Source organism: Silene latifolia, chromosome 1 (assembly GCF_048544455.1).
Source record: "Silene latifolia isolate original U9 population chromosome 1, ASM4854445v1, whole genome shotgun sequence".
Lineage (NCBI taxonomy): Eukaryota > Viridiplantae > Streptophyta > Magnoliopsida > Caryophyllales > Caryophyllaceae > Silene > Silene latifolia.
In genome coordinates this window covers 98,095,971-98,120,280 of record NC_133526.1, presented here as the reverse complement: position 1 = coordinate 98,120,280, position 24,310 = coordinate 98,095,971, and the positions used below count along the sequence as shown (strand labels likewise).

Below are 24,310 nucleotides of genomic sequence, written 5' to 3'. Positions count from 1 at the left end.
AAGTGTTAAGCACTGAGTTTATAAGTACAACCCTACCAGCATAGGATAACTTTCTAGCACCAATACTTCTGATCCTTGTCACCATTTTCTCCGCAAGACTGCTGCACTCTTTCTTTGATACTTTCCCTGGCTGAATTGGAACCCCTAAATACCTAAATGGCATTTTTCTTTTCTGAAATCCAGTGACTGATAGGATATCAGTCTGCAAGTCCACATTCATACCATTAAAAAAGATTTCTGACTTTGCATTGTTCATCTGCAGACTTGATGCATTAGAAAAGGAAGTGAAAGCTTTAACAAGGAGGAGAATAGAGGGGGCATCTCCTTTGCAAAACATCAGAAGATCATCAACAAACATGAGGTGAGTTAGCTTAATTCCTTTGCACCGTGGGTGATAATGAAATGGCCATCTGGCAGTGGCATAGGCAATGAGCCTTGTCAAATAATCCATACAAATAGTAAAAATAAGAGGAGAAACTGGGTCACCCTGCCTGAGTCCCCTCTTACCCTTGAAATACCCAAAGTTACTTCCATTCAAGACCAAGGTATATGAAGTAGTTGTTATGCAAGCCATCAGGAGATCAATAAATTTGTTAGGAAACTTCAGTCCAACCAACAATTGTGCCACAAAGTCCCATTCTACAGTATCATAGGCTTTTTGCAAATCAACTTTGAATAAGCATCTGGGAGATACATTTTTCCTAGAATATTGATGTACTATATCCTGGCATATCAGAACATTCTCAATAATGGACCTACCTTGTACAAAAGCCCCTTGACTTTCATGAATAAGATCAAGCAATACCAGTGCAAGCCTATTGCATAGCAGTTTAGAGATAACCTTGTAAAGTACATTGCAGCAGGCAATGGGTCTGAACTGTTTAACTGATGTAGGTCTCTCACACTTAGGAATCAAGCTTATGTTTGTAACATTTAGTTGAGTTAACAGTTGGCCTGTATTAAAAAAGTCTTGAACAGCCTCAACCACATCATGTCCAACCAAATCCCAGGAATCCCTAAAAACTCCACTTGAGTATCCATCTGGACCAGAGGCTTTATCAATAGGAATGGAAAAGACCACCTGTTTAACCTCCTCATAAAGCACTGGCTTATTCAGAATAGAGATGTGTTCCTCTGTACAAAATTTCCCAAACTCAAGGACTGCAGGCCTCACATGCTCAGTTGCTTTTCTACTACCAAGTAGTCCATTATAATACTCTAAGAAGGCATCCTGAATACTCTGACTATCAGTACATACATTCCCTTGCTGATCCTCAATCTGGATAATAGTATTTCTGATGCATCTTCTCCTTATACTGGCATGAAAATAAGCTGAGTTGATATCCCCATCATCAGTCCATTTAATCTTAGCTTTCTGTTGTAGAAAACTATATTTGGCCTTGGTCAAAACTCTAAGATTCTCTATAGCTTCCCTCTTCCTGGTGATAAGAGAAGAATTCATAGGGTCACCCATAATTTGACTCGAATCTCTCGGCTAAAATCGATTCGCCTCCTCGTCTTGACTTCAATATCAGAATAGCATTCCTTGTTCAGACCTTCTAACACATTCTTTAATCCTTTTAGCTTCTTAACAATGCAAAACATTCTTGTGCCATTCACAGTACTATCCCAGACTTCCTTGATCCTAGGAATAAAACCAGCTGCACTCCCCCACATATTAAAGTATTTGAAGCTCCTAAACTTTGTGGCAGCCAACTGCTTATTAGCAACAACACAGGGATTGTGATCAAGGAGTCCTTCAGGATGGAAATGACCCACCATTTCTGGATACACACTTAGCCAATCATTATTTACTAGAAATCTATCCAGTCTACTGTATTTTCTATGTTCAACATCTTGCTTATTCGTCCAGGTATAGAAAGCCCCTGTAGCCTGTATATCAATCATCCCACAAGCATTCATGCAGTCAACAAAAGCATCCATATCCTCATCTCTAGTCTGCCCTCCTAGTCTTTCTTTAGGATTTAGAACAGTATTAAAATCTCCAGCTAGAGCCCATGGTCCAGTGCAGGTAGTGGAAAACTTATTCAAACACCTCCACAAGTCAATTCTATCCTTCCCCTCATTAAAAGCATAAATCAAAGTTAAAAGAAAGCTTTTCCCACTGACTTTAACAGTAATCTGAGCATGAACAAACTGAGGATTATACTCCAAAACCTGAACATCAAATAATTGTGGTTGCCATAACAGCCACACCCTTCCACCCTTGTGAGTATGACTATTAGTTGTAACACACCAACCATCAAACAGATTGAGAACTATATTAGTCACATTGCCACCACTTATTTTAGTCTCAAGCAGGCCAAAGAGACCTACCTTCTGATTATTCATAAAATTTTTAACTACTTTCTGTTTATTTACATTATTAAGACCCCACACATTCCAAAAGCCAATATTATTCATGAGGCACAGGTTGATTGGGAGGGTCACCAGTTTGCTTGATAATACTCTGTTGCTGTTCAATTGCATCCAAATCTATTATTTCATCCTCAGAGTCACTGTCACCTTTCTCCTCAGGCTGCTGTACAGTGCGACCTAGAGTAATTGGACTTGCTAGAACAGGGAATTCAGTCTCTGAAAGTTTTGATGCAACTTTTGGCACAGGTCTCCATTCCTTTCTAACCACAGGCTGTGCTGGTTTCTTTGATTGAGTCTTCCTGCATTCATTTGTTTCATGCCCCATGCCTTTGCACTTCAGACATATACTAGGCTTCCAATCATACTCCACTTTAACCTTCAGAAGATTACCATTCTCGTCTTTAAACTGCACACTAGTTGGAAACTTATTCCCCACTTTCAATTCCACCATCACTCGTGCATATCCCAGTCTGGTTTTTGCTTCAGTAGGTTGACCAGTCCTAACAAAAGGCCCTACCAAAGCAGCAATTTTAGGAAGGCACTTCCCCCAAAATTTGGAGAGGTAGACCATATAATCTTATCCAAGCAGGCACCACCTTTACCTCCTCCTTGAGAAGATCCACGTCACTCTGCCATGGATTAACCACTAATGGTTTATTATCAAACATGTGATACCCTGCTTTAAGGACTTCATCTTTCTGTTGCATTGAGTTAAATCTTAATAGAAAAATCCCATTAGGCAAAAACGAAATCTTATCAATCCCATACTTACTCCAAATTCTATGAACAAATCCCTCGAAGAGTTCTCTACTATATTCTGAACATTCAAAGTATTATCAACAGGCTTCTTACCACGTGTTGTTATCCATTGAACATTCTCTGTTGGCTCCTCAGCATCATCAAAAGATAGGCCATGAACCCTATTGACTTCATGCATGGGCTTAGTACGTAACACTTCATCATCTGAAGGCCCATGTTTTCCTCCTCCATTACGGCTATTACTTGCTTTCTTTTTAGAACTTGGACGTTTGCTACTAGCATATTGCTTTTTCCATGATTTAGTTGCAGAATTGCGAGCTATAATGAAGAGAAATCAAGCCCTAACAATGGCAGATATGCGTCTTTTTGATCGTCTTAAAATCGCCTGTCATTAGAATTCTTATTATTGTTGTTATTATTATTATTATTGTTATTTTATTGTTATTTTTATTGTTATTGTTATTGTTATTGTTATTGTTATTATCATTATTTTTATTGTTATTATCATTATCATTGTTGTTGTTGTTGTTGTTGTTGTTGTTGTTGTTGTTGTTGTTGTTGTTGTTGTTGTTGTTGTTGTTGTTGTTGTTGTTGTTGTTGTTGTTGTTGTTGTTGTTGTTGTTGTTGTTGTTGTTGTTGTTGTTGTTGTTGTTCTTCTTCTTCTTCTTCTTCTTCTTCTTCTTCTTCTTCTTCTATTATTATTATTATTATTATTATTATTATTATTATTATTATTATTATTATTATTATTATTATTATTATTTCTCCATATTTCCAATGGAGCCAAAGACTCATTACTATTTGGTTCTGGCTTATGATGGAGTAAAGCAAAATGGCTTACTAAAGTGGCTGCGTTTCTTTCTCTTGTAAAGTAGCAGTCCTTTGATGCAGTTCTCGATGCAATTTTCATCTTGGGTCATTCGGAAATAGCCTCTTTGTGTTTCTAACACAAGGTTAAGGCTGCGTACATCCGACCCCCCTTACCCCGCAATTTGCAGGAGCTATTGATGCACTGGGGTAATGTTGTTGTTGTTGTTGTTGTTGTTGTTGTTGTTGTTGTTGTTGTTGTTGTTGTTGTTGTTGTTGTTGTTGTTGTTGTTGTTGTTGTTGTTGTTGTTGTTGTTGTTGTTGTTGTTGTTGTTGTTGTTGTTGTTGTTGTTGTTGTTGTTGTTGTTGTTGTTGTTGTTGTTGTTGTTGTGAAGACGTAAGCCCAACTATCCTCGACTTGTAAGAATGTGCCCGCAATCTAATATGGTAAACATTTCAAAACTACAAGCCAAAAGCAATCATATGCAAGCATGAAAAAGAAACCAAATGGGTAAGAAGAAGGTAAATAAATAATGTGTAAGAAAGGGGAACAAATGAATTGTGGATTATGGAGCTAATGTCAAGCTAGCAACAACCAAATGTAAGGATGCTCAATCCCAATTCTAATCCCAAATTACATTACAAATCATAAGTAAACTCTCCAAAATATGTGAATAATTCATGAGAGTTTCTCACATCAACTTCTTCTTGTCTTTTCTTTTCAAATCATACTTTTTTTTCCATTTTTCTTTCATGCTTTTCCATTTCTTTTTTCATTCAAGATCATTCTTTTTTCCATTTCAATTCTTCATCATTTTTTTTTCTTTCATTTTTTTCTTTTTCTTTTTTCATTTCTTTCTTGAGCAGTAAGACCAAGCTCACATGACTTTACACATTAGAACAAATCCCAAATGAGCACTCAAACACCACTAAACAAAGCTACTAGCTCAATAAGGTAGGCAATTTATAATGATGTAGCTAAAGATAAATTTTCGTGAGGGGTTAAAAAGGCAATTTTATCATGTGAATGGCTCCAAAATGCTAAACAAATGAAATGCATGCTTATAAAGAGATGAAATTAGAACCATAGTTGTGCGTTTTGATAAAACACACATCATAAGGAGACACCTACACTCACCTAAGAGAGACCGGATATGGATGCGTCGGTCTAAAGAGGCTCTACCTTACCAATTTTGTAGCTTGCCAATAGTCAAGATCACGCCTATTCAGTTCATTTTCCATCTCCTACCTACTATGTCAAGACATCCCCATGTAGCAAAATCCATCAAATAAGAATAAATCATTAGCTTAAGCAATTATTAGGATATGCAAGAGGGCATAAGTTGGACAAGCAAAGAATTAGAAGCAAAAATTCACACAAATTTTTCAAAAATTCTCACTAAGTCTACACCAAGTAAATGCAAACTAACTAATATGCGAATGCAATCCCCCCCCCTTCAGGTAAACACAACATTGTCCTCAATGTGCCAACAATCAAATTACCCAACTAAACAATAAAAATGGCTCTAGGCACAAAAACAAGAAGGATAAGGGGTCATATTTAATGGGTTGCGGGAAATTAAACTAAAATGCAAAGGGAAGAATACTTACTAAACTAGCTAGCTTCCCCCTAAGCTAGCATAAACATGGGGGATTCGAGAGCGATTGTAATGAATAAATGAAGAAAGTAGAGTAAGATAGTAGGTACCTTAATCGTGCAAATGATAGAAATGAAAAAAGGACATTTTCCTTTATCAAAATTAAAGCCATAAAAACGAGATACCCATGACCCCGATCGAGGACACCCAACCCCGATCGGGGTTGGCCAAGTCCACGGCTTTTGACTTTCCTTCTTATTTCCTTTGTTTCATTTCCCGAAATTTGAAAGTCACGACCCCGAACGGGGTCATATACATGGGGTTGCGTGCCATCTTCCAAAATTCCTTCTACTCTTGTTCAATCACCTAAAAAGCACAACTCAAATAGCTAATTAGTTTAGAAATTTATTACTAATTCTATGAAAACAATAAAATGCTCAAAAATTAAAAACAAAACAAAAATAAACGAGTTTTTCTAATAGATCCTCCATTGCCTCTAAAAAGCATGTCAAAGCCCTTGGAAGTAAATCACATTCCTGCGCATGAGCAGTACACAAGCATATGTAAGCAATTGATAAGATACAAGCATGATAAAATAAAGGTAAGAGATAGGATATCTTATCAAAATGCTTATGAGAGATTTTATAAAGAACCACCGTACTACTCCACTTGTTAGTAAGAGATATCTTATCAAAATTCTTATTAACCTCTATGTCACCTAGTCCTCCGTCTACTTCTAATGGGTCCACTAAATCCTCCATAGAAGGATTTTGATGTGACCAATATTTGAGCATATTTAGTCCCCGAATTAGCCTCGTTCCTATGCTTTTTAGTGCATATTTGAGTCATTTACTTTATTTAGTCCTTTGTTTTGCATATTCTTTGAGGTTTTGTTCCCTTGGTAGGAGAGGAGTGCATACCTTGCATTTTCATGGCAAAATAGAGTTAAATTGATCGAATCTAATGACCAAGCATTAAAGTGAAGACAAGACTAGAAGGCCTTTGTAAATAATGAAGTAGATGGGCAATGATGAAGAAGATCCTTGCATCTCCGACAAGATCCCAGAAGATTGTTGGAAGAAGAAAAGAAGGAAAGAAGAAAAAGCTCACTGGACTGAAATCCGCTCGTCCCAGCATCGGGCCGCTCGTCCAAGAGTCACAATCCGAGCGTCCCACTTGCCTGGCCACTCATCCAAGAGCTCCACAATCCCAGCATCCCACCTACCAAGCCGCTCGTCCACCACCTGCACAATCCGCTCGTCCCGACCTTATCGACGCTCGGATTGTTCTCCAGTGCAGCCCGACTTCTTCTTGTTCTACTCGGGATGCGCATATTTTCGAAAGACTAGCAAAAAGGAGACTCGAATCTTTCTTCGAGAGGAGCATTTCCTCAACTTTTGTTAAGGACTTAATCATCATTTAAGCCCTTAGTAACCCTAATTTGTGCACCTAATCCCCATTATAAATACCCCATTATACTAATTAGATTAGCATGTTGTTCTTAACAATCTTTAGTGTAGTCTATATTATTCTAATCTCTCTTTAATCTTGTAATCAACTTTTAATCAAGTATTAATACAAATCTCATTTCCTTAATTTCTCTATTGTTCATCCTTTATTTTGGGTAATTGAAGATTATTTGGGTTTATTTGGAGGATTGACAACCTTCCAATCATTCATCAAGTACTTCTATTATTCTTTGCTTATTATTTTGGAATCATCATTAGGTATAATTCTCTTAATCCCTTTTTAATTATTGTTGATCATCTTTACTTATTCATCATGTTTTGCTTTGTTGATATGATTGACAACCTTGTTAACATGTTAAACTTGATAATGAGTGAGTAGTTCTTTTAACTAGGGTTAATGGGGAATTAGGGGAAACCAACATGGGGAATGATTCATGCTTAATCTAATATGTTCACATAATTTATTTGCTTGCTTGTTGTGATCTCAACTTATGCACATGCTATGTTTGATGAAATGCGAGCCTATGAATCCTTGCAATTTTTACCCATCACTTACCTTTTCAATGAGACTTGTAAGACATAAACCAACTCGAGTCTCATTAGACCATGCATATAGTTGAGTAGGGAGGATTAAGTTGACTTGTATGTGTTTTACAATCTAATCGATTCGGCTCCAGGACCCAAACCTTCCAAGGATTGTAAGATATAAACCAACTCGATCCTATCACAACAATAATTGCTTGCTTATAATTTGATAATATGTTTGTATGATCAATTCCCATGAATCCCCTATGAACCCATGACACCCTAGTTCTTTTAATCAATTGTTTACACCTCTTTTTAATCATCTTGCTTGTTTACTTTTATTGTTATTTAGTTTAGTGATCTTCTTATCTCAACCTAAATTGTGACACCCCTAGACACCACTACTTGCAATCGAAAATCCTACATCAATACCCGTCCCTTGGGATCCGACCTTTACTTACCTCTTTACTAATAGTAGAGTTGTTTGTGAAGATTATAAATATTGTTTTGGTCTAGGTACCCCTAACGACAAATAACCGAAGTCTAAGGCCAAAGCAGACCGACCAAAAATGACACCGTTGCCGGGGACGGTGTTAACTTGATTTGATTTTCTTTGATTGTTATTAGTTGTCTCTTTCTTTGCCTTGGGGAAGTAAAACTCCTCAAGGTTTGTTCTAATTGTTTTCAAGTTGTTTGATATTTTACATGTCTAGAAGATCACAAGGTAACTACTATCTTACTCTACTTTCTTGAGATATTTAGCCAAATACTCTTGAGTTCATCAACCCTTTTGCAAGAGAAGGTGAGGAGAACCCAACACAAAATCAACCCACAATGCCTAAGTTTTCATCATATTCTGTACCAACCGAGGAGAACCTACCTAATGGTAATCCTACACCATAACACTTAACCGGAAATTTATTGCCAAATCCGTATTTATCCAATTAGTCGAAAGAAGCCAATTTGGGGGGATGCCTAGTGAAGACCCTCATTCTTACATGGAGACTTTTTGTCACTATTGTGATGCGATTTCACAAACCGGAGTGACTCAAGACCAAATTCGATGGTCTTATTTCCTTTTTCTCTAATTGGTACCACGAAACAATGGTTAAAGAGCCTTGATAAGGCAACTCTTGGAATTGACTCTTGGAAGAAGTTGGCTCTAGCTTTCTACAAAAAGTTCTACCCTCCGGAAAATACTAACATGCTAAGAGCCCAAATCACGTGTTTTAAGCAAAGGAACGAAGAATCTTTGTATGAAGCTTGGGAGCGATTCAAAGGAACTTGTCGCTCATGTCCTCATCATGGACTTAGCGAGTGGTTCTTGGTACAACAATTTTGGAATGGTCTTTATGAAGACTCCCGAAACATTCTCAACATGGGATCAAATAGTATATTCACCGAAGTTGACGATAATCAAACTTGGAACAAGATTGAGGAAATGGCGGTCCATAACTCACAATATAGTAGACCTCGCAAGGCTACTAGAGGAGGAAAGCATGAAGTGGACTCTATTACTCAATTGGGTGCTCAACTTAGTGCTCATATTGATACCATCAACTTGAAGTTCGAAAAGGCTATGGCTAAGCTTGAAGAAGCCTCAAAATCACCAAAGCAACATGTTAATGCCATGGTAGCATCTTCATCGATCCCAAGTGGAATATGTGAAAATTGTGGAACTTTGGGACATGACCAAAGTGAATGTAGGGGAACAAGTGAGGAAGTGAATGCTTTTCAAGCATACAAAAGTGGTACCCCTTATTCTAACTATTACAATGAAAACACCAAATTCCATCCAAATCTCTCATACAAAAGCCAAAATGTTCAAAACCCTCAACCAATATACACCCCACCTCCAATGATGAGAAACCAAAATCAAAGACCCTTTTACAACCAAAACCAAGGTTACCAAAATCAAACTCCATACAATCAACAAAATGACCAAGGTTTTGATGTTCAAAAAGCGGTCCTCCAAATGCAAAAGAATCAACAAGAATTTTTCACTCAAATGCAAAAAGATAGCCAAGCAAAAGACATCACCATCAACAACATCCTAGCCCACACAAAAATGTTGGAAACTCAAATGACCCAACTGGCATCTTCAAGCTCTCAAAGACAAAAGGGGCAATTACCACCTCAAAGTAATCCCCCAAGACATGAAACGGTTAGTGCCATCCACTTGAGGAGTGGTACAAGGTATGAAGGGCCAAAGAAGTAAGTTGAGGATGAAGTTGTGGAGGCTAGTGACAAGGAAAGAGTTATGCAAAACTCTAGGGAAGAAGAACCCACCATTCAAGAAGTTTCAAAGAAAAATGAAGAAAAGGCCAAAGAAAAGGAGCCCATTGTGATTAGACTTCCATTCCCGAGTCGTCAAGCTAAGTCTAAGTTTGATGACCAACTTGGAAAATTCATGGAAATTGTGAAGAATTTAGAAGTCTCGATTCCTTTCACGAAATTGATCAATCACGTTCCGGCCTATGCAAAGTACATGAAGGACATCCTTACAAAGAAGAAATCAATCCGGAAGCTTGAGACTATTGCCTTCACTAAGGTGAGTAGTGTCATCCTTCAAGGGAGTTCACCTCCAAAGCTCAAGGAACCGGGTAGCTTCTCCATTCCATGCACTACTGGTGACACTACAATCAACAAAGCTTTATGTGACCTTGGGGCAAGTGTTAATGTCATGCCATATTCGGTTAGCAAGAGGCTAGGAATGGGAGAACTCAAATGCACCAACATCACGCTTCAAATGGCTGATAGATCGACAAAGACCCCTTTAGGGGTATGGGGAGATGTTCCCGTAAGAATTGGAAAATTCTTCATCCCGGTGGATTTCGTTATTGTTGACATGGAAGAAGACTCCAACATTCCTATTATCTTAGGAAGACCTTTCTTGCACACCGCGGGAGCAGTGATCGATGTGAAGCATGGAGAGCTCACCCTTCAAGTGGGAGATGAAACCATTAATTTCAATCTTGACAAGACCATGAGAGCTCCCCGATTGCATGAGCCATGCTTTATGGTTGATCACTATATCCGGAAGGATGATAGGAAGAAGTTGGAATTTCAATGGAGAAAGAAAGTGGATGATGCCCCATCAAAAGAGCAAGGAAATTGCAACAATGAGAACTTAAAAACCTCACCCATGACAAGTGAAGAGAAAGGCCTCATTGGCCAAGACATGAAAGAAGGAGAGTTGTCTTTATCAACTCAAGACTTTTTTAGTGAGCAAGTAGACGAAGTATGCGGTCTTTGGGATGATGAGTTTGAAGGAATATCCAATCCCTATATTGGTAATGCTATGACCCAAGACCATCATGGAGAATAACAAGTGCAAAGATCTATTGAGGATCTTTATCATGATAATGAGCAAGCTTTCGACTACTTCTTCAAGATGTTGAGTAACATCAACAACGCCTTGAACATGCCCCCTTGACATCTCACATTGGATGAGAGTTTGGTGGAGTCCTCCCTAAACCACCATTTGTAAATATTCTAACTCCCTAACTTGCATTTCAATTATTCTATTGCATTTTTTGTCATTTTTGGATTTATATTTTTGTGCCTTGATCAAGATATTCATCATTTTGAGAGAAGTAAGGGAGGGACTTATAAATTTATTGATGTGTAGTGCTTTGACTTAGTGTGGGGATAGCAATTACCTAGGCTATTCATGCCTTTGTAGTGCCACTACAATGAAGAACATAAGAATTGAAGAATGAAATGACACGGGTTACGAAGCACCCACGGATGGACCTGAATCCGTGTGGTCAAGGAAGAATCCGAGCGGCCTAAGGGATAATCCGCTCGTCCTGAAGAAACCCGAACGTCCAAGCCATCATACGCTCGTCTGGTGAAGCTGCAGAAATTAAAATTTGGGTCTGACTGTTAATCCGAGCATCCCAGCCAAGAAGACGCTCGTCTGAGTCTGGACGATCGTCCATCAACAAAGACGCTCGTCTTTTTGCTGCCAAATTCTGGGATTTCGCCCTGGAAAGGAATCCGAGCGTCCTAAGCAGACGACGCTCATCTCAGCTGAAGGAATCCGCTCGTCTTTCCCGCGGTCTGCTCGTCCTGTGGCGTCTTTTTCTGAACCATTTTTTGAGGAATCCGAGCGTCCCGACCCCTGGTCCGCTCGTCTCCCTCTGCAGGTTCAAAACTAATGGGTCCTTTTTAAACCCTCCTCTCTCATTCATTCTCATTTCTTCAAAATACAAACACTACCCAAAATCTCAAAACCCTCATCCTCCCCATCAACAAAAACGAATTCCCTCAACCAAATTCAGCCAAATCAAATCCAAACTTTCTCACAACAAAAATTAATCACTCCTTTTGCAACAACAAGTGATTCAAACATCAAAATCTTCCAGTTTTGAGTCAATTTTTAGGATACAAAGCAACATTCATTCATCCTAAATCGATTTGAGCATTACTAGAAATTGAAGATTTCAATCTTTCATTGGTAAAATTAAGCAAAGGAGAATGGCAAGAACAAAAGGTGGAAACAAGGCACCCCAAAAGAAGACACTTTCCAAAAGGCAATTAGCTCTTCAAGCAAAACAAGTATCAAAGGCATTGGTAGTCCATGAGGCAAGGTTGGAGGTTCAAGAACAAAATCCCCCTATGGAAGCTACTACTTCAACTCCGGTCATTGAACAATTATCCGATTACCCGGAGGTAATTTTCACTTCCGACTCCCATAGGGAGAAATTCATTCTCTTTGCTAAGAAAACCATCATGCCTACTAAGTTTATTTGTGAAGATGCATTGTCAAAGTTGGGTGTTCTTGAACAAACTAAAACCTTTTTCGAGTCTATGGGGTTAAGTAAATTGTTTACAATGCAAGAATTGACATACCCCTCCCTTACCTTGGCATTTTTTAGTTCTTTAAAAGTCATAAGGGTGGAGACTCGAACCATTATTGAGTTTCGTCTTGAAAATGTTGATAGATTCTTATCTTATGACGAATTGGGCAAGATATTTGGCCTTAGTGATAGTGCAAAATTTACAAAGATGCCTGCGAAGTACGACCCCGCTCCTCTTTGGATGGCAATTTCCGGAAGGAAATTCACACGTTTTCATGATTGTCGTGCTCTCTTAGTCCACCATCCGGGGATTAGAGTATGGCATAAGGTCATTGGGAATACTTTGATAGCTAGAAATGGCAAAAATCATCTTACCAAACTCAATTTTATTCTTCTTGAGTCAGCTTTGAACACTGCGAGAGAATTTACCAAGCCATACAATGCTTTACGACTTTTGGTTGATCGATGGCTTCATGTTGATTGTGGCAAAGAAGGCACGGCCTTTATTGCCAATGGAGGACTAGTTACCTATTTGGCTAAGCATTTTAACCTGGATTTCAACAGGAACAACACTTATGCACCGGTAAAAGGTGGTCATCTTATCGATTTGCCCACCATGATTCTAAAGTTTAAGTGGGTCAAGAACGATACTCTTGACAACAAATTTGGGTGGTTGACAAATGAAGCTAGATCCTTCACTTTGCCTAGCAAAATTTGCCAATTGAATGTTCATCGACCGAACTACCTTCTTCCACTCTCCGAAGAGACCGAGTACATCATTCAACACCAAGGGGACGAATTTGCCGAGCCCTCCTCCTCCATTATCATCCCACCTTACCCATTTGAGTACCACGAGTTCAACCCCAAAGATGCCAAGGTGGGAAATGATTACTTGACTCTACTCATGAGGGAAATGCATAAACAAGCTTACAATGATAGATTTGATGCTTACAAGGGCCAATATCCACCTCTTTTACATCTAACTAGGCAAGGAATTCTTGATCCATCTTGTCCTTTGCCTAGTTGGGCGGATAGAGAAGTATTCTTTCCTAGCACTTCTAATGGTGGTAGACCGGGTGGAGAGGAAATGGTTGTTGATGAGAGTGGTGACCAAGAAGGAGAAGAAGAAGAAGAAGTTCAAGAAGAAGAGGAAAGTGAGGGAGAATAAGGAAGTGAAAGTGAAAGTGGACATGATTCCACATCTATGGAGGTTGATGATGCCTCAGGAGAAGAAGAAGATGATGATGATACGATGGGTAAGGACTAGCAAACCTTTGGAGGCTCCTACATTCTTACACCTCCCTTATGATTTGTCTACTTCTCTTGTTTTTATTTTATCTTGATCATTTTGAGGAGTCCTAGCAACATTGGAGGACTAACACCTTGGCATCATTAAGGTGTTCATTTTTATTGTTCCCAACTTGAAAAATCCAAAATGACAAATTTTAGTTTCATGCATTGCATTCCATGTGCATGAACTCCCCCGAAATTCTTAACATTAGAAATAATTTCTATTTTGGTTTGGGGAAGTCCATGCATATGCATTGGGAGCTAATCTAAATTATGCTCTCCGCCATAACAAAAACACATGCATCATGTAGCGTATTTTTTTTTTTTTATAAAATGTAAGTATATATATCAAAAAAGGTAAAACTCGTAACCATACATGGAGAAAAGAACCATAAGTCTCTCGACTTAACTGGTCCAGTCCAGACTCAAAAAACGAGAGTTGGGAAAAGCCACTAAAATCTACACTCGGCCCAAGACTCAGCCCAACCAGGAAACAAACCAAACCATCCTTATTTGGACAACAAATCCAAATTGGGGACAACAAAACCTAAATTAAAAATCTTCAAACTTCTTCATCTTGCAGCCACTTCTCCGTCTTCAACAAACCATGTCTTCACCCAGATTCGCTACTGTTAATGATTCGTTGTAACCAGCGATCCTTGGTAACATTGTTAAGGTCTATGAATCTCAGCTTGAGCTCTTCAATCATGGTTAAAACAAGCCTATTCGGTCTAACCAGAGTGTGTTCAATTCTGCCCAGATTCCTTTGCCTCCATACATGGTAAATACATGCATTAATAACCGCATTCATCACATCAAACTGCGTTTTTGAGCCTTTAAACCTCAATCGCCATTGTAGAAGATTCGAGTTTGGGATGATGATTCCTATCCAGCGTCCTGCAAGCATGATGATCTCTTGGCTATATGGACAAAGAAAGAACAAATGTGCCATGGTTTCTGTGTCACCCCGACATAAGCAACAGGTATCTACCTCACTTATGCCCAATTTGAAAAGTTTGTCATTAATATTCATATTACCGTGTTGATATATCCACGCCATAAAACCGTGTTTGGGGATCGTCCATTTGTTCCATATCAGAGTATTCCATTTGATTTTTTGCCATTTATCTCTGAGAAGCTCATACCCTTTGGCAATTGTGTATACCTGATTGTTGTTCCATAATTGTTGCTGATATGAATCCTGCAGAAGCATTTTAATTTGACAAATTTTCCTCCAATACCAACTGGAATTATTAGTAGGAGAATAACTTTGCCAATCTGCCCCTTTTATGCATCATGTAGCGTAGTTTAGTGTAGTTTGCATTTAGTTTAAAAATCATGCATTTTCATTGCATAATTTTCTATCATATTGGCCATTGAGGACAATGCCCATACTAGTGTGAGGATGGGAAATTCTAACTTGACTTTTATATAAAATCCAAAAAAATTGAAAATCCAAAAACAAATTCATTTCCCTTTGTAGTGTAGTCTTGTATATATATTTGTTTTGTATATATTGTGTTTGTTCATCCTTTTTCACATTGATCGACTACGCCACATCCGAGACATGAGGATATTGAAGACCGCATGGTATGATCTTTCCAATCTCCTTTTTCCTCTTTATGTTAATGACTATGTGGCTTTATTTTGATTGATGCGGTATAAACAATGTGATTATAGGATTGCATTTAGATTATTTGGCATATTAGTTGGTAGAAGCATATGCATTAGGTTGTATAAATGTTAGTTGCATCATGGCATATAGTTTGCATGTTAGAAAATTTTTGCAAAACCGTCTATTTGGGAAGCTTGACAAGTGTACATAGGCCCTAGTAGATGCTTTTTCTTCTTAAGAATTTGCTTGTTAGAATACTTATAAAACACCCTAGGATGTGTCATGCTAGTATCCTTTGACCCATGGATTAAGGCCTAGTCAAGAGTACCTTGTGGTGTGATAAATCCTTGGCTACCGTTTATTCCAAGGTGACCCTTGAAACCATGCAACCATCATCCATATTCTACCATATTTTTGTCATCAAAGGGAATGGGCACAAAAATTGTTCAAATATTGAGTTCAAGAATTAAAATGAAAAGTCAAAAAGTTTGCAAAATGTATCAAAAAGAAAAGAGGAGTCCAAAAATAAGCACTCCTATGCTTCAAATATAAGGCACCCTCGTTACTAATTGGGGTGACTTAGAAAATGTTCAAAAGAAAATGCAAAAACTGAAAGTTGTCAAGTATTAAAATGTCAAACATCAAAAGAAATGGCAAAAAGAAAGTATTCTCAAATGTTATATGCCACAAGAAATTGGGGGGAAAAAACAACAACAAAAGCAAACTCCCAAATGAAACTCTAATCCTATTGATCCCTTTATCCATCAAATCCACTTTTGTGCATGGTAGTGAGGGGACGACCCTTCTTCTTGTCTAGGCAAGAAGGGGAATTCCGCGATCCTCCAGTGTTTCTAACACCATAGGGAGCCTACTTTTGACGAAAGCATTTAACAATTGAGGACAAAGGTAACCTAGCATGACACAATTTGGAGGTGATTTATTGGTATCCTTCTAGGCTTAGTAGTTTGAAGAAACCATATCTATGAAGGAGTGTGTACCCTTGAATCACTTCCCCTTTAGATAATTTCCGGCACTTAGATGAGGAAAGTGGCTATTCCTTTTGTAGATGCATCCATTACTTGATTTTGTGTGCTTTAATGATTGGATGTGTCGCCATTTTAGCAAGACCCACCTTGCCTTGCAAGAAGGCATCCTACCTCATGGTTGTCTTGTTGTGAGTTGAAGGGGCGGAGTGAGACCCGCTAATCGTCTCATATCGGCTATGTTATTATGTTATTAGGTTAGTTTAAATAATGGTCCTAGTCTTTGTCACCTCTTTACTCGGGACGAGCAAAGGTTCGGTTTGGGGATATTTGATGTGACCATAACTAGAGCATATTTAGTCCCCGAATTAGCCTTGTTCCCATGCTTTTTAGTGCATATTTGAGTCATTTATTGTCTTTAGTTCTTTGTTTTGCATATTCTTTGAGGTTTTGTTCCCTTGGTAGGAGAGGAGTGCATACCTTGCATTTTCATGGCAAAATAGAGCTAAATTGATCGAATCTAATGACCAAGCATCAAAGTGAAGATAAGACTAGAAGGGCTTTGTAAATAATGAAGTAGATGGGCAATGATGAAGAAGATCCTTGCATCTCCGACAAGATCCCGGAGGATTGTTGGAAGAAGAAAAGAAGGAAAGAAGAAAAAGCTCACTGGACTGGAATCCGCTCGTCCCAGCATCGGGCCGCTCGTCCAAAAGTCACAATCCGAGCGTGCCACCTGCCTCGCCGCTCGTCCAAGAGCTCAACAATCCGAGCATCCCACCTACCAAGCCGCTCGTCCACCACCTGTACAATCCGCTCGTCCCGACCTTCTGGACGCTCGGATTGTTCTCCAGTGCAGCCCGACTTCTTCTTGTTCTACTCGGGATGCGCATATTTTCGAAAGACTAGCAAAAAGGAGACTCACATCTTTCTTCGAGAGGAGCATTTCATCAACTTTTCTTAAGGACTTAATCGTCATTTAAGCCCTTAGTAACCCAAATTTGTTCACCTAATCCCCTTTATAAATACCCCATTATACTAATTAGATTAGCATGTTGTTCTTAACAATCTTTAGTGTAGTCTATATTATTCTAATCTCTCTTTAATCTTGTAATCAACTTTTAATCAAGTATTAATACAAATCTCATTTTCTTAGTTTCTCTATTGTTCATCCTTTATTTTGGGTAATTGAAGATTATTTGGGTTTATTTGGAGGATTGACAACCTTCTAATCATTCATAAAGTACTTCTATTATTCTTTGCTTATTATTTTGAAATCATCATTAGGTATAATTCTCTTAATCCCTTTTTACTTATTATTAATCATTGATACCCGTCGTAAGGTGTCAAAAATAATATTTATAATTCCAACTACAACAATAGATAGCGGTAGCAGGGTCGAACCACAGAGGGGCGAATGTTATTTATAGTTGTCTAATTTTAGTCTTAAGGTAACTAATGAGTGGGGGTGTTTGATTTGAGTTGGTCTATAACTGAAGGCAATAAAATGAAAAGTAAACTAAGCTAGTAGATGAAATCAAATATTAAAAGGGTGCTAAGATGGTCGGTTCACTATAGTTTCGGCGGCAGTATACTAAGTAGGTCTAAAACAAACACGTGAGACGGGAAAATAAGAAGTCCTCTCGGTCCATTCTTAACAGGTAGCATCTTCCGATCTCGCTACAGGTCCCTAATATCACTAATACTAACTTTCGTCCTGAAAAGTGATTTAAAAGTCTAAATCAACTTATCTTTCGATCTCATTAATCTAGTCGTCTCAATTAGATAGGCTATCTCCCTTCCCTATCTTTCGATCTTTATTGGGTCGGTCAATTCCTAAGCATTCAACTAGTCGCGTGCACTCGATTCGTCAAATATAGCAATTAAATTAATTAAAACGAAACATATCTCACGTGGCTGGTCGATCGACCAGGGAAACCAGTCGGTCGACCATGGCGCGATTTAGGGCTACTATTCTTATGCCGCCTACTTCTATAGATTCCCTACATCCTAGCACATGGGTATTTAGCTACTCATACTCGTGATAAAAAGAACAACAAGATTAACAAATAAAGCTAACGATTGCATGATTGAATTAACTGAACAAGTAAATAACATGAAATAATAATACGGCTTCGGGAAATCTACACTATCAATTCTAAACTAAGAATGAACTGAAATGAAAGAACGTAATTTTACCGAATGAAAGGCAGGAAGAAACCGATTGTATTGAATGAATAAACTTGAATGCAAACCCTAATTATTTCCCTAAAGTTTTCTATGATAATAATCTCATAAAAACTTAATAATGTCAGGTTACGTTATATAGGAATATAACGTAACACTTATTCCTAAACCTAATATACAATGGGCTTTGGAATTCTCGTTCTATTTCTTTAATTTGCGCGTCAGCTCGTATGATGGTCGATCGACCATGGAAGGCAGTCGATCGACTGGTCTGCACTGAACAGTAGCTTCTGTAAGTCGCGCTCTGGTCGATCGACCAGTCAAGGCAGTCGATCGACTGAAGTAGCTGGTAATCCACTTCTAATTCTTCATAAAATTGTCTTTCAGGCCTCGAAATGCGCACCAAGTTCGTTTCTTGAGTAAATACTTCACGTCAATTGCAATGCTGGATACTCGGTGACGGATTCGGCTCGATATCTACTCATTTCCGCATAAATCTGCAATATTACATAAAAAATACGAAACTAGACGGAATGGGGCAAATAGTAGCATAAACTACATAAATGAGCTCTGAAATGCGTATAAAATAGGGTGTAAAACATCATATTTAGGACACGCATCAAACTTCCCCAAACCAAACCCTTGCTTGTCCCCAAGCAAGAACTAGACTTGATCCTAAAAACCTAATGGAACGAGTTCAATCTCAGAGCGAAATGCAAACTGAATAGCCTAAACCAATTTAATGCAACAACTAACAATCAATTAGCAATGTGAATCATGCAAACGAGTTATGAAGTAGTTAAAAACTGCTGAACCGTCAACTATAGAGACTTATCAATTCGGACTCTCACGTGTCGCTCGAATCACTCATAAGCACAGGTGAATAATGTATAAGATAGAAAGAATTCATTTTGTAGTGACACTCACCTAACTACGACCTATAAGAACATGCCTGCAATCTAATATGAAAATAATCTCTACAACCGTACATATGTATTCCAACCAATCAAATGACCATGACACATGCCGAGGTAAATATGGATATGTGAGGTATGGGTAAGAAGAGGCTAAGATAAATTTGGATAAAAACAGAGTTAAAAACCAAGCTAGTAACTAAGGGAACCAAATTATAACAACATCCAACTTCTTGCTCAAAATTAACAATAAAACGGGTGCTAATTATCAAGCACAAATCTCACAATCTCCGATATAATTGTAATTCCCCAAATGATGATAATAAAGCATGGGAATAAAATCACCAACTGATCAAAACTCCAACCATGTGATTTTGATTTTCTCTTTTCTCGGGTTTCAGTCGATCGACCAAGATGGCCAGTCGCTCGACCGTCCTCTACAGTACAGCATGCGTTTTTTTTTTTTTTTTTTCCTTTTCTCTTCTTTTTTTTCAATTCTATTCTTTTTCCTTCTTCATTCTTTCCCTTTTTTTCATCTTCCCAACATCACCTCAAAATGAGCATATGCCACCAAAAACGTAGTAACAATCCCAAGAACATATTCTACTAGCTTGACAAAGGCAGGCTAAGTGTAGGATGTAGTTAACGGGACAAAATGCTATTTTTGGCAGTGTGGAGCTTATGGGCAAAAAGAACAAAGGGGTGACCTCTTCCACATGTGTTAACAAACCATAAACCGAATGCATACAGGTATTAAGCAGATTAAGTTCATATTTATGCACATTTATGTAACATGTCTCATAAGGAGTAACTACTCACATTCCTAAATAAACTGGTCGTGGATGACACCAGTTATAAAGCTCTAAAACTCAGAAAATGATGTAGTTTGCCAAAAATCAAAGTCAAGTCTAAAGTCCAGCAAGAAATTTAACGAAAACTCGTAGACTATGCAAATGATTCTACTAATAACATGTCAATTAAGCAAGGCTTAGGCATAAAACAGCTGAAAATGCAGTGTCATCATTGAAATACTACTGTTCCGACTCGACCTATATGATAAAATAGAAGTGATATTTTTTGAATTTTGTAATTTTTTCAATTTTTTGAATTTTCTGTATATATATAGGAAATGAAATAAATGATGCAAACTAAAATAAACGTGAAACAAAAATGCAATAAAACATATGAATGCGACGCAAAACCCTTTCCCAAACCAAATAACACAATGTCCCCATTGTGCAAAATCATATAATGAAATAAAAGGGAAACGGAAATTTGTGCGATAACTAACTAAATAAGACATGAAGTTAAACTCGGAAACTCACAAGACTTTAAGTGCAACAAAAGGAAACCTCCCCAAACCAGCATGAGCTAGGAGGTTTCAGTAGCCAGCAGTGCTACCTTAGGTACCTGAAAAGACAGAAAATACCGCGCGTAATCCGAGAAAACAATTTATTAAACGCAAAATTATGTGTAAAATAAAGAAACGGAAGAAAACAGAAATGAGTCGGAGAATAAAGTGGGGAAAAGACTCCCTAAATTCCTCAAATCGACCAAACACAGCAGGGGAATGGTCGTGAACGAGTACTGCAGCGAACATGGTCGATCGACCACATCACCCAGTCGATCGACCAGAGTGAACAGGAACAGAAGCTCCTGGAATTCGCAGCTCAGTCGATCGACCTTACTGGCCAGTCGATCGACCGAAAAACCTGCTGCAAGTTCCGATTTCTTCGAATTAGCTCAATAAATTGAGCCAACATTGTCTATAAACCTGCAAATACACATAATAGCGCGCCCAAAATTGCGCAAAACCCAAAGTAACAGTCTAAAGTATTTAAAATCCTAAGCAAACTTATTAAAATGCGAAGTCTTGCGCACAAAAAAGCAATAAAAGAAGTCTAACAAAAGCAATAAAATAAATGTTTTTGAAAAAGTCTTAATCAACTAATAGTTGATCAAGAATGGCCACGGAATGGCCCACTTGCTCGGCTCCTGGCTACAAGAAGTAGCCCCTACAGTGCTCATCCCCTCAGCTGCACTCCTATCAACTTCAACATCCGCATAACTCAACGGATCCACAGCTTTAACATCTTCCCAAGCAATGACCTCTTCTGGCTCATCAAAATCCAAGTCGGACTTCCTCACTTTGACTGGCTCCTCATCAGGCTCCTCATCTGTGCCATAGCTAAGACATCCTAAGCCGCCTCATTGAATGATTGGCTCCTTCACAGCTGGAGCAACATGCGGCTCTTCCTTCCCCAAACCAGCTCCTGCAATATCCAAAACAGAAGAATCTTCCTCCGATTTGCTCCTAATCTGGGGCGGAGGTGTTACAACAGGAATAGGCATAGGGGCAGGCATGTCAGAAAGCACAAAATACGATTTCTTTTCAGAAACTGTATTACAAGTTACTGGACACATGGGGTCTTTCTCCTTAGCTGTTTGGGCAAAGACGATAGAATGTTTCCCTACTTTGAAGGTCAAAGTCCCTGAGCCAACATCTATAATTGCACCAGCAGTGTGCAGAAATGGTCTACCCAAAATGATAGGTATGTGAGCATGTTCGGGCATATCTAGCACAACGAAGTCGACAGGGAAAAAGAACTTTCCTATTTGCACAGGAATGTCCTCTAAGACTCCTATCGGCTGGACCGCAGAATGATCAGCCATCTGTACTGTCATGTTGGTGACTGCAAACCTAGTCAATTTCAATTTCCTAGCAAGACTAAAAGGCATGACACTAATACTGGCTCCTAAGTCACATAATGCATTCTCAATAGAAAAGGTGCCAATATTACATGGGACTGAAAAACTACCTGGGTCTTCTAGCTTGTGAGGTGCAGTATGGGTCAGATAAGAACATGACTCCTCAGTCAGTGCGACAGATTGCACAGTTTCAAGTGACTTTTTTTTAGACAAAAGTTGCTTCATAAATTTCATGTAAGCAGGCACTTGATTAACTAATTCAAGAAAAGGAACTTGTACATTCAAGCTACGAATAACATTTTCAAATTTGGTAAGCGATACATGTTCCTTTGTCGGCACTAATCTCTCTGGATAGGGGGCTGTAAGAAGTAACTTAGCCCTCTCCTCTAGGTCTCTGACACCGGCGTCAGTGGATTTAGGCTGAAAATCCACTACCTTCTCTTTGTTGAAGCTCGAACCCTCTTCAGACCATCTCAAGAATGAGCCATTAGTCTTCATCGGGTCATACTTTGGAACCGGGACTGACCCATCAGCATTTGGGTCTTGCCTCAATAATTCCGGAGTCGTCGTACCCCGTAACAAGTGGTCCCTCAAGTTTTGGAGGATGAAAAGGTTCAATATCAGTAGCGCTGTCAGTCGATCGACCATGTATGTCACTCGATCGACTGACTTCTACAAGACCAGAAACTATTTTGTTTCACGTTTCAGTCGATCGACCGGGTGTATGAGTCGATCGACTGATATACCTGGTAGACGTCTTTTTCTTGCCACTGTTCACCACGGCCTTTTTCTTGCTTGGTTCCGCCTCATCTTTTTCAGTAGCTTCCTCGACCATAGCGGGCCCATCAAGGGTAGACCCACTCCTCAAAGTGATGGCATTAAGGGTCTCTTTTTGGTCTGGCTGCGACGGTAATTGCCCCGGAGCTCTTGTTACACTCTTGCTAGCCAATTGTGCAATTTGACTCTCCAACATTTTCATCCCGGCCTCTCTAGCTTGAGACTCTTTCAGCAACAAATTTTTCAATTCGGCAAAATCGGAGCCTTGGGACTGCTGCTGCTGCTGCGGGATATACGGAGGCTTTTGAAACTGCTGCTGCTTATGAGGGGGCACATAACTTTGTTGTTGCTGCTGTGGGGGTGGAGTCGGATTTTGAACATTTTGGCTACTCCACCTCAAGTTTGGATGGACATTCGGCTTAAAATAAGTATTTGTCTGCCTATAGTGTTGAAAAGCAGCACAAGACTCATAGGGATTAGGACAAAAATCAGAAACATGTCCCTCAGCTCCACATCTCTTGCAGACGAAAGGACCGTCTGACACAGCATTTACCTGATAGATCCCTCTTTTCGAAGTTCCTCCCAACTCATACTTATCAAATCTCGCCGTAAGAGCTTCTAATGCAGCTACATAAGGAGATTCAGCAGCTCTCCTTTGATTTCCCCTGGAATTTCCATACTCAGCTTTATGGGTGGCCAAATCATCAATAATTTTCCACCCCTTAGTCTCTCCAACATTCTCCTGGAATCTGCCATTAGCTGCCGCATCCAGGATAGCCCTCTGATCGTCATAAAGGCCATTATAAAATTGATTGCATAGGCTCCATTTCTCGAACCCATGGTGCGGAATAGATCGCACCAGCTTCTTGAAACGGACCCATGCCTCATGAAAATTCTCATCAGGACCCTGTTTAAAGCTCGTGATCTGAGCTCTAATGGCATTTGTCTTCGAGGCAGAGAAATATTTCTTGTAAAATACTAGGGCCAGCGACTTCCAATCAGTGATCCCGTTGGCAGCTCGATCCAGGTCTCGGTACCACTCCCTTACAGCATCACGAAGAGAGAATATGAACATAGTCTCCTTCACCTGGTCCTGGGTCACACCAGTTGGTGGGGGTATGGAACAGCAGTAATCAATGAATGTCTCCATATGTTTGGCTGCATCTTCATTTGTAGCTCCCCCTAATTGGTTACTCTCAACCACGTTGATATAAGACGGTTTTGGCTCGAATTTTCTATCCGTCCCTGGTAATGCGAATCCCTTATAGAGATTCTCAGCTGTCGGCTCAGAGTGACTGGCTATACACGCTTCTTCAGCCATGTCTAGAGATGTGACGGTCTCAGCTGAGGAAGTAGAAATGGGTGACGAAGGTGGATCCTCCTCAAACAGCTCGTCCTCGTAGTAACTGGACAGAGTACTCAGCTCTTCCTCTGTCGGCAATACCCTAGATGATCGTCTCAACTCGCGCAAAGTCTTCTCAATATCAGGATTG

At 39.1% G+C, this 24,310-nt stretch overlaps 1 protein-coding gene and 2 non-coding genes across 3 annotated transcripts; 1 reads left to right on the top strand and 2 right to left on the bottom strand.

The window, feature by feature from the left end:
• Nucleotides 1-1,458: 1,458 nt before the first annotated feature.
• LOC141651533 (uncharacterized) lies at nt 1,459-2,352 on the bottom strand. Its single transcript, XM_074459242.1, has one exon. It carries the CDS (start codon nt 2,350-2,352, stop codon nt 1,459-1,461), a length of 894 nt encoding a protein of 297 aa, XP_074315343.1.
• A 6,389-nt stretch (nt 2,353-8,741) lies between these two features.
• LOC141618769 (small nucleolar RNA R71) lies at nt 8,742-8,848 on the bottom strand. The gene has a single exon (XR_012531495.1). It is a non-coding gene; the product is annotated as a small nucleolar RNA R71 (small nucleolar RNA).
• A 14,802-nt stretch (nt 8,849-23,650) lies between these two features.
• LOC141622002 (small nucleolar RNA R71) lies at nt 23,651-23,757 on the top strand. The gene has a single exon (XR_012532822.1). It is a non-coding gene; the product is annotated as a small nucleolar RNA R71 (small nucleolar RNA).
• Nucleotides 23,758-24,310: the final 553 nt, after the last annotated feature.